The sequence below is a fragment of the Alosa alosa genome, chromosome 6 (genome assembly GCF_017589495.1).
Source record: "Alosa alosa isolate M-15738 ecotype Scorff River chromosome 6, AALO_Geno_1.1, whole genome shotgun sequence".
In the NCBI taxonomy this organism is placed as follows: domain Eukaryota; kingdom Metazoa; phylum Chordata; class Actinopteri; order Clupeiformes; family Clupeidae; genus Alosa; species Alosa alosa.
In genome coordinates, this window is record NC_063194.1 from 29,227,772 (window position 1) to 29,237,922 (window position 10,151).

Below are 10,151 nucleotides of genomic sequence, written 5' to 3' on the forward strand. Positions count from 1 at the left end.
TGATATCCCTTTGCATCAACTTCTCATAGTTGTGTTACTTGACTCTTCGTTTGGGTAGCCAACTTCTTGATGTCGAAAAGACGACAAGAGGAAAAGAGTCGCTATCCTGACGCAATCTGATATTTTATATACAGTAAGATAGGTAACGCTACATGTCATGCAAACTCTATCCGATATGCTAAATCGAGGTCTGAATGGGGTCGATTGTTTGTGCATTGAGTGCAGTTGGAGTGAAAAGACAAGCTAATTTGGTCTACGCGTCAGCCGAGGAAAAAACAAGTTCACACGCACACAAGAATCGAAGGCAAGCTTTCAGCCTCAGCGGAAGCCATACAATGGCTTATTGTTTATTTATACAGAAGGGAGGGTATTTATCGCAAATTGTTAAATCAACTTTAATTCGCACAGACTCAAGCATACACACAATCATATTTATTTGACAAAATAATCTTTACTAATGAACAGTACAAAGTTGCATTAGTCACAAAAGTTAGAGAGGGAGATTGAGTCCTTTTAAATAGATAGACTGTAATACAAAATAAATATGACATGAAATAGTTTTGATTGAGTTAAAGAGCCTCTACATAAGGCACGTGTCCTGAAGTGGGATGTTTGGGCGATCAAGCTGAAGGTAAGTCTTCTGCACCAGAACAGTCCTAGTTGTGCATCATTCTTGAGCTATGTAGAGGGAACAATATAACCAGAATGAGAGGCAGGGAAACACAGTCTGCTTCTAAAGCAGCTTTGATAAGCTGCTATTTAGTAAAGTACTAAATTGATTTTGTTGTTGTTGCACAAGGTAAGTTGAAAAAGTGCCATGCTTTGAGCAGTGCCAATTCTTTCTTGGTTAATGCTGTCTGCTATTTTTCTGGGAATTGACATGACTGTGTGGCATAGATGAATGAGCTAGTCCTTTGTGTACTGTCCCCTTAGGATCTGTCACAAGGAATCACAACAGAACACCCTGTGTGATATGCTATTTAATCAATCAGTGTGTGTGTGTGTGTGTGTGTGGGTGTTGGTGAATGCATGGGTGGGTACATGTGTGCCCAGGTCCTTGTCTTGTACACTAGTGTGAAGAAGGTGGTGTGTGTGTGTGTGTGTGTGTGTGCATAAGTGTGTGCATGCTTGTGCGTGCATGCTTGTGTGTGTGTGTGTGTGTGTGTGTGTGTGTATGTGTGTGTGCAACTCGCTCCTGTGTGTGTGCTTTGCTGACCACTCTACCTCTCATACAGAAAGGCTGCAATAGGGGAGGACAGTCTCTGCTTCACTGTTAAGGCTACAGGTGCTACCAACCAGATAACCAGCATTATGGGCCCCTGGACATCACTGTTAAGGCCAGACTACAGGTGCTACCAACCAGATAACCAGCATTATGGGCCCCTGGACATCACTGTTAAGGCCAGACTACAGGTGCTACCAACCACATAACCAGCATTATGGGCCCCTGGACATCACTGTTAAGGCCAGACTACAGGTGCTACCAACCACATAACCAGCATTATGGGCCCCTGGACATCACTGTTAAGGCCAGACTACAGGTGCTACCAACCAGATAACCAGCATTATGGGCCCCTGGACACCACTGTTAAGGCCAGACTACAGGTGCTACCAACCAGATACAACCAGCATTATATGGTACCCTGAAAATCACTATCCACACTGTATAATGCATTCTAACTCTGATCACGTTGAATCAGTTGCTCATATTGTAAATGGTTGTAATATGTACAAAGGCCACACAACACGCCATGACCGTATTGTTAATCTCATTGCCAGTTCTGTTCAATATATATTTCCAAAAAATGTATAAACACTCACGTGTAATACCAGACTGGTTCAACAGCTCTGATGATGTGTTTTGTAACATCCCTAACACTTCTGATGTTGTGCTCGTAGATACAGATAGAAAGGAGGTGCTAGTCCTGGAAATAGGTTGTGTTTATGGTCTGCATATGGAAAAAAATGACTAAATACCAACCCCTCCCTGCAAAGATCAGTGACCTAGGCTATGCATGTAAGTTTGTGGCATTGATATTTGGCTGCCTGGGACATGTCCACAAACTGACTGTTAGTAGACTAAGACTGGCAGGGCTACCAAAAGGAAAGTCTAAACAGCTGGCAAAATTCTGCTCCATCTTAGCTGTGATAGGCAGCCTTGCTGTGTGGCGTAAGTGATGCTTTATGTACCCTTTTGTGTGTGTGTGTGTGTGTGTGTGTGTGTGTGTGTGTGTGATAGGCAGCCTTGCTGTGTGGCGTAAGCGATGCTTTATGTACCCTTTTGTGTGTGTGTGTGTGTGTGTGTGTGTGTGTGTGTGTGTGTGTGTGTGTGATAGGCAGCCTTGCTGTGTGGCGTAAGCAATGCTTTATGTACCCTTGAATGTCAAAGCTGTGTTATCTCTGAGAATATTTGAATCCTTTCTGTAAGAAATTTGATTGGCGGATTCAAAAAAAGAAATCAAGTGTGTGTGTGTGTGTGTGTGTGTGTGTGTGTATGTGCGCGCTCGCTCGTGCGTGCATGGTTGCGTGTGTGTGTGTGTGTGCGTGCATGGTTGCGTGTGTGTGTGTGTGTGTGTGTGTGTGTGTGTGTGTGTGTGTGTGTGTGTGTGTGTTACCTGTCCATGTGCGGTAAACTGGTGCGTTGAGAGCAGGGTGTGTGTGTGTGTGTGTGTGTGTGTGTGTGTGTGTGTTACCTGTCCATGTGCGGTAAACTGGTGCGTTAAGAGCAGGGTGTGTGTGTGTATGTGTGTGTGTTACCTGCCCATGTGCAGTAAACTGGTGCGTTGAGAGCAGGGTGTGTGTGTGTTACCTGTCCATGTGCGGTAAACTGGTGCGTTAAGAGCAGGGTGTGTGTGTGTGTGTGTGTGTGTGTGTGTGTGTGTGTGTGTGTTACCTGTCCATGTGCGGTAAACTGGTGCGTTGAGAGCAGGGTGTATGTGTGTGTGTGTGTGTGTGTGTGTGTGTGTGTGTGTGTGTGTGTGTGTGTGTGTGTTACCTGTCCATGTGCGGTAAACTGGTGCGTTGAGAGCAGGGTGTATGTGTATGTGTGTGTGTGTGTGTGTGTGTGTGTGTGTGTATGTGTGTGTGTTACCTGTCCATGTGCGGTAAACTGGTGCGTTAAGAGCAGGGTGTGTGATCTCCACACTGACTCGGAGTGCTTCTCCCTCCCCCAGTCTCACTGTGTTGATGGAGGCAGGATCCAGCCGCGTCTCCCCCCCTCTCTCCTCTCTTCTCACCTCCGTCTCCCCCCCTCTCTCTTCACTTCTTCTCTCTTCCGTGCTCTCCCTGTTGCTCTTCGTATCCGCCAGTGCTCTCTGAGGCCTCCTCACACCATCGTCTTCCTCCTCATCGATGAAGGCCACCTCTGCTTCACACTCCAACATGGCCGACATTGGCTTTGGCTCTGTGGAGAGAGACCACATCAGAGACTACATCAGACCACATCAGACTACATCAGAGACCACATCATTTAGGGGCAGCCGTGGTCACTGGTTAGCGCTTCGGACTTGTAACCGGAGGGTTGCCGGTTCGAACCCCGACCAGTAGGCACGGCTAATTTGCATGTGAAAATATGACCTTGCCGCAAATTTGCGCCAACTTCGCCAGAAACCTGAAATTTCTGTAAGGGATATTATATAATTTCAAATTAAGTTGATTTTTTACTATAGGGCAGGGGTGTCAAACATATGACCCAGGGGACAGATCAGGACCGCCAGCAGGTTTCATACGGCCCCCCAGATGTTTTGGGTAGGAAGGAAAAATTTGTAGAAAAGATATTCACATCCAGTTGTCTTCAACAATGTGTTATAAGCAATATCTGTATGATATGGTAAATTGATTAAAGCACTACAAACCATCCTCAGGAAGGAAGAAGCAGAAAAACTAACATGGAAGTCGGGCATTTCAAGAGAGAAAGAGCAGTATATGACAGCAGTGCATTGTGTACTTGTTTGCTCATAAGTGATATAATCAAACAGCACTCTGATACCCATGCAGCAAAATGATAATGACCATGACAATGACGACCCCCCACGAGGCCTCATTCCAACAACTCTGGCCCACTACTTAATATGAGTTTGACACCCCTGCACAGGGGCTTCCTGTCCAGAGTGCCTTCCAGGAAATGGTAGGCTTACAGACGACTTGGTGTTGAGTGTGACAGTGAGGGAGTTGTTTACTGTGTGTTTGTGTGTTCGTTGGTGTTGAGTGTGAGATGGGAGAGTAAGGGAGTTGCTTACTGTGTGCGTGTCCGTTGGTGTGACTGTGGACGCTTGTCCCCCTGCCCTGACTCGGCTGCCCAGACAACCGGAGGACAGCGCAGGTGCTGGTCAGCTCCCTGCTGCCGTCGCCGGCGGTGGCCTCGCTCTCTCGGGAGTGCAGCGAGGACATGGTGGCGCCTCCTGCTGCCCACAGGAGCGTAGTGCACGCACTGCCACCTCTCAGCAGCAGGGAGAACACCCCAATGCCATCCCCTGTCCAGTGCACCGTCAGAGATGAAGGGATGACAGGAGGGACTGAAGGATGAGACAGAGAAAGAGAGAGAGAGAGATTTAATCTATGGAAGTCTACATATAGACATATTACAAGGCTTGTTCCATGCAGTCTTTTGTATGATGGCTTTGGTAAGAGAAATGCCTTTTTTGTCATGAATTTGACTTTGTGAAAGACAGAAGTCAGAGAGAAAAAGAAAGAAAGACAGATGAAATGGAAAAGGTGTGATGTAGGAGAGAGAGAATCTATCTATCTAAAAAATGAAAAGAGAGAGCGAGAACATTTATAATAGCATAGAATGAACGAAAACAGGCTGTTGCTTTTTGGTTTTTGTATGTGCAGCAATAGTAATCCATTTCTGAAGGACTGAATTAAAGACAATTTCTTCAGCTTGTGGAGGTTTGTTCATGTTGATAGTTTGTGAGGAACCATTTTGGGGGCTGTGAACACAGTGTGTGTGTGTGTGTGTTGTTGTTGTTGTTGTTGTTTACCGGCATGCACTCTCCTCCACAGTCTCTCCACAGGTGCCTGTAGGGAGCAGTGGTCGACCCGACACATGACCGCATCCACAGGCTCCGCCCCCTTGACCTCTGACCCTGGCTCTCGCAGCACGACCGTGGCCCGGTACGTTCTGGGCTCTGTGAGCAGCGGACCCCAGACCTGCATCCCCTCCGTGACCTCCACTCTGTCTTCATCCTCATAATCATCATCATCGTCATCATCATCATCATCGTCGTCGTCGTCGTGGTCGCCTGGGTGTTTATGGTGCCTGCGTTGCGTTGTCTTTGTCTGCTTCGTCTTCTTCAGCTGCAGCCAGGTGACACACACATCGGGCGGGTAGAACCCGGTGACCTCACAGCTGAACGTCAGTGCTCCGTTGTGATTGGCTGAGGTAATTTCTGACACACTGGGCTTCTTTATGTACCCTAGGAAACAGGAAGTCATAAAATCACCTCTGCTGCCCCTGACTCCCTCTCTACCCTGAGGTGGCTGAGAGTTCTACTGCCCCCACTCCCTCTCTACCCTGAGGTGGCTGAGGAGTTCTACTGCCCCACTCCCTCTCTACCCTGAGGTGGCTGAGAGTTCTACTGCCCCTACTCCCTCTCTAGTCTGAGATGGCTGAGAGTTCTACTGCCCCTACTCCCTCTCTACTCTGAGGTGGCTGAGGAGTTCTACTGCCCCTACCTCTCTACCCTGAGGTGGCTGAGGAGTTCTACTGCCCCTACTCCCTACTCTACCCTAACAGAGCTGCCAACTTTTAAAAAAACCTTGGATTAAGATTTGGTGGCTCATTCAGCATCATTACTGTACAGCAAAAAAAAAAAAAAAATCTCCCATTTCATATCATCAGTGGTTCTTAGTGTTGGAATCAGGGTCCCAGAGTTAAATTAACATTAGGGTCCCAAAGGAAAAAGCCATGTCTTAAAAGCCATGTATCCTTCTAGCCACAGCGTTTTTGTTTCAAACATAAGTCTAATCTAAGCGTGCTCAGATGACGTGATAGACCAGGCGCTGTTGCTCACCTGTCCATCATCGTAAAGCCTGATTTGATTGGTCCCCACGATTTAGGGCGAGCATACTTCCACCACAATGGAGCAATGCCAGACCGAACTTCCCGAGGGGCGGGACTAAGTGCGGAATGGCACCCAGGCTAGTTAAATCCATCAATCTGGTGCAGTTTGTAACACAATTCAGAGGTTATTTTTTTATCTATGGATGAAAATATTTGTACTGTAGTCTAAGCCATAGTTATGATGATACTGCAATAAGTTCCCAACCACAAAGCATTTTTGCTGAGTTTCACTTCTGATATAGTCAAAAAAAGTGTACACCATGAAATTATGCAGAAGTTGTCAGTGGTATTGTTCAGCTAGTTAATCTAAGACAAGATAGTTATCTTGGTCATTGTAATGGCCATCTATACATGCTATGTCTTCCTTTTTCAGGACAGTTTGGGCTACCCATATCTGGGAAAGTATGATGTGATAATATTTGCATGTGGTTTCATTATTTTTTTTCTTCATATTTTTGGATTAATGTCACATTTAAATTTTCTCGCGAACCATTTATCACAGCAACTTGGCGTTAATATCATTGGAAAGCTTAAGATTACCCTGAGGTGGATGAGCAGGTCTGTCACTCTGCTGGCTTATCACAGCAGCTTGGCGTTTATATCATTGGAAAGCTTAAGATTACCCTGAGGTGGATGAGAAGGTCTGTCACTCTGTTGGCTGCCCGCCGGCCTGTCTTAGGACACGGCATTTACAAATACATAGACAAATAGTTTCAACAGATAATATTCAATCTCCCACTTATTTGTCCAGAAGTGACTAATCATATTTGTCCTTGTCTGATTGACTATATATATATTTCACTTATTTCATACTTTTGGGTGTGACAATCTGATTCCCTCTTATGCTATGTTGTTTTATTCTTACTTCTCTGGGCAGATTCCATTGTCCTTTCCTCTCTTCTCTTGTTCCCCTGTTGTTATTTACCCCCCCACCAAACACACACACACACACACACACACTTCCTGTCCTCACCTCTGGTCTCACGTGTGATTGGCTGTTTGAGGGCCGTGTGGTGCACGGTGACCCACACCCTGGTCCCTCCCCTCTCCAGCTCGGCCCGGGGCAGTCGGCACTGGCTCATGGCCGAGAAGTAGCCCTCTGCATCGGGTCGTGGCGCTGCCAGCGCTGGGGCCACCGCCACCGGGCACAGCTCCCCGCCCTCGCAGAACCAGCGGAACGTGATGATGTCAGGGTGGAACCGGGAGGCCTGTACCGTCAGCATGGTGGTGTCTGCAGCGCGGAACCAGAGAAGAAACTGGAATAAATTTATATTAAATAAATATAGCAAAATCCCTCAGTAATGTCATTTTGAAGGTGTGATTTGAAAACATGTCAATTCTTTGTGTTGCTGTCTGTGAGGAAGGGCTTATTTATTTATTTATTCCTCCATTTTTTTCTCTATTCATTCACTCCTCTGTTTGTTTATTCATTTGTGTGTGTGAAGACTTTTTCAACAACTTTTATTGTTACTGGGTAGTACCTGTATTCTCACTGATGTCAGACAACTTAATCTCGGACACTTCTGGAGCAGCTGAGAGAAACAGAAAGATGAGAAGATCATATAAGGCTATCACTTCTTTCCAATACGCTGAAGGAGATGAGTGTGTTTCACCATTAAATATTACGTTGAACAATGGGGGCCCCTCAGGACTAGGGCCCAGGATCTTGTGCTAAACGGTTGAAATGTACTGAGCACTGTAAACTGAATAAAGGACTCAAATATACATGAAATACTGAAATGTACCGAGCACCTTGTCAATACTGAATCGTACCAGGACTATTAAATATTAATAAAATAATGAAACATATAGAGCACACTCTGAATTTGTCAAAACTGAAACGTACCGAGCACTGTGAATTTGTCAAAACTAAAACATACCGAGCACTCTGAATTTGTCAAAACTAAAAAATACCGAGCACAGTGAATTTGTCAACACTGAAACGTACCGAGCACCGTGAACTTGTCAACACTGAAACGTACCGAGCACCGTGAACTTGTCAACACTGAAACGTACCGAGCACCGTGAACTTGTCAACACTGAAACGTGCCGGCGAACTTGTCAACACTGAAACGCATCGGCATACTGAACTTGTCAATACTGAAACGTACCGAGCACCGTGAACTTGTTGGAGACCCTCTCCACCACCACTTTGTCTTTGCCCCTGTAGGAGACCTGGCACTTGAACACTGCCCCCTTGTGGACAGACAGGTTGGGGATGAAGGTGACGGAGGAGAGGAGCTGCTTGTTGCCCCCAGAAGATGAGTAGACGGGCTGCTGGGTGGAGAGTTTGTAGTACCCCAGGGCAGTTAGGGGCAACAGAGGACCCTTCTCAGAGAAGGAGGACACTGAGACGCGAGACAGACGTCCACCTAGAGAGGGAGAGAGAGAGAGAGAGGGAATGAGAATGAGATGGAGAGAGGGAAGAGAGAGAGGAGGATGGGGAGAGTGAGAGATGGAGGAAGGGAGGGAGGGAGAGGGGGAGAGAGAGGGAATAAGAATGAGATGGAGGGAGGGAGAGAGAAGGAGGAGGATGAGGAGAGGGAGAGATGGAGGGAGGGAGGGAGAGGGAATGAGATGGAGGGAGAGAGAGAGGCAGAATGAAAAAGAAATAGAGGGAAGAAGTGTTGCAGAGAGAGAGGGAGAATGAGATGGACAGATAATGGATGAGAGGGGAAAGGAGAACATGTTGGTGCGGAAGGGGAGGTGTAGAGGAAGTGATAAAAAGAGAGGGAGAGATGTGTTGAGAGAGAGAAAGAGGCTACTTAACAAAACACTGTGCAGCATTAGAAAAAGTTAGAGAGGGATGGAGAGAGAGAAATAAAGGGATAGAAAAAGGGAAGTGAATAGAGAGACAAACTGAAAGAGAGAGAGGCTGAAAGAGAGCGAGACAGAGAGAGAGAGAGAGAGAGCAAGACCCAGTGAAGTAGCGTTGACTCACTGTAAGGAGGTGCCGACACAAGAGAGACGCGGGAGACACGGGTGTCTCGGCCAGAGTGATGGGGTCCTGGGACACACGACAGAAACCAACACAACATTTTAGATTAAAAACAAACTCACATGAAATGGAGAAGTGTTGGGACAGGGTGGAGAATGAGAGAGAGAGAGAGAGAGAGAGAGAAGGGGAAAATAGAGGGGAAAAGAGGTGTTTATGTTTATGATAGTTCAAAAAGCAGTTGAAGGAACAATGCAGCTTCATCTTGGGGAAAAAATGAACAAACTGGAGGAAATGATTCCACAGAAGATTCCCTCCACCATGGTGTCACCCCTCATTACAGAGAAACAATGCTCTATGCGATAAAGGTGTTACAGCATATAAACACTAGGGGGCGATCTCATTACAGAGATACTCTATGCGATAAAGGTGTTACAATAGAGGGCGCTCAGGACTAGCAGGATCAGAGCTGTACAGATGTATCTCTATCTACGGCTTGAGGCAAACAGTGAACAAATGATGTGCTTATCAAAATGTAGCAAATTAAATTGTCCTTGAATATTTTCTATATTTTATTTATTGTATGCATTCATGAATATTTTCTATATTTTATTTATTTTATGCATTAATTTATTTTTATTTATTTCATGCATTATTGAATGACCCCCCAGGACTCCTTTGGCCATTATGAGATTGTTATTCCATTTCAGATGAGTAGATGCTGGAGTGAGATGGAGGACACAGAGATGAGGAGTTATCAGATACGCAAACAGGACCACAGAAAGGGGAGGGGCTACAGCCGTGGGGCAGCCGTGGCCTACTGGTTAGTGCTTCGGACTTGTAACCGGAGGGTTGCCGGTTTGAACCCCGACCAGTAGGCACAGCTGAAGTGCCCTTGAGCAAGGCACCTAACCCCTCACTGCTCCCCGAGCGCCGCTGTTGTTGCAGGCAGCTCACTGCGCCGGGATTAGTGTGTGCTTCACCTCACTGTGTGTTCACTGTGTGCTGAGTGTGTTTCACTAATTCATGGATTGAGATAAATGCAGAGACCAAATTTCCCTCACAGGATCAAAAGTATATATACTTATAAGAGCTTTTTTACCATAATAGTGTTTACAGGACAAGGTCATCAGAAAAAATATTATTAGTTAT

At 46.1% G+C, this 10,151-nt stretch overlaps 1 protein-coding gene across 2 annotated transcripts in view; it reads right to left on the bottom strand.

Annotated features, from left to right (window-relative positions):
- Nucleotides 1-298: 298 nt before the first annotated feature.
- si:ch211-180a12.2 overlaps nucleotides 299-10,151 on the bottom strand; it is a 30,641-nt gene continuing 20,788 nt past the window's right edge. For both annotated transcript variants that reach the window (XM_048245847.1, XM_048245846.1), the window contains exons 7-14: nucleotides 9,006-9,071; nucleotides 8,176-8,436; nucleotides 7,546-7,596; nucleotides 7,038-7,295; nucleotides 4,983-5,417; nucleotides 4,239-4,514; nucleotides 3,092-3,403; nucleotides 299-678 (exon numbers count right to left, since the gene is read on the bottom strand). In XM_048245847.1, coding sequence (XP_048101804.1) covers nucleotides 668-678; nucleotides 3,092-3,403; nucleotides 4,239-4,514; nucleotides 4,983-5,417; nucleotides 7,038-7,295; nucleotides 7,546-7,596; nucleotides 8,176-8,436; nucleotides 9,006-9,071 — 1,670 coding nt within the window. In that variant the 3' untranslated portion in view covers nucleotides 299-667. The remainder of the gene's footprint in view (nucleotides 679-3,091; nucleotides 3,404-4,238; nucleotides 4,515-4,982; nucleotides 5,418-7,037; nucleotides 7,296-7,545; nucleotides 7,597-8,175; nucleotides 8,437-9,005; nucleotides 9,072-10,151) is intronic.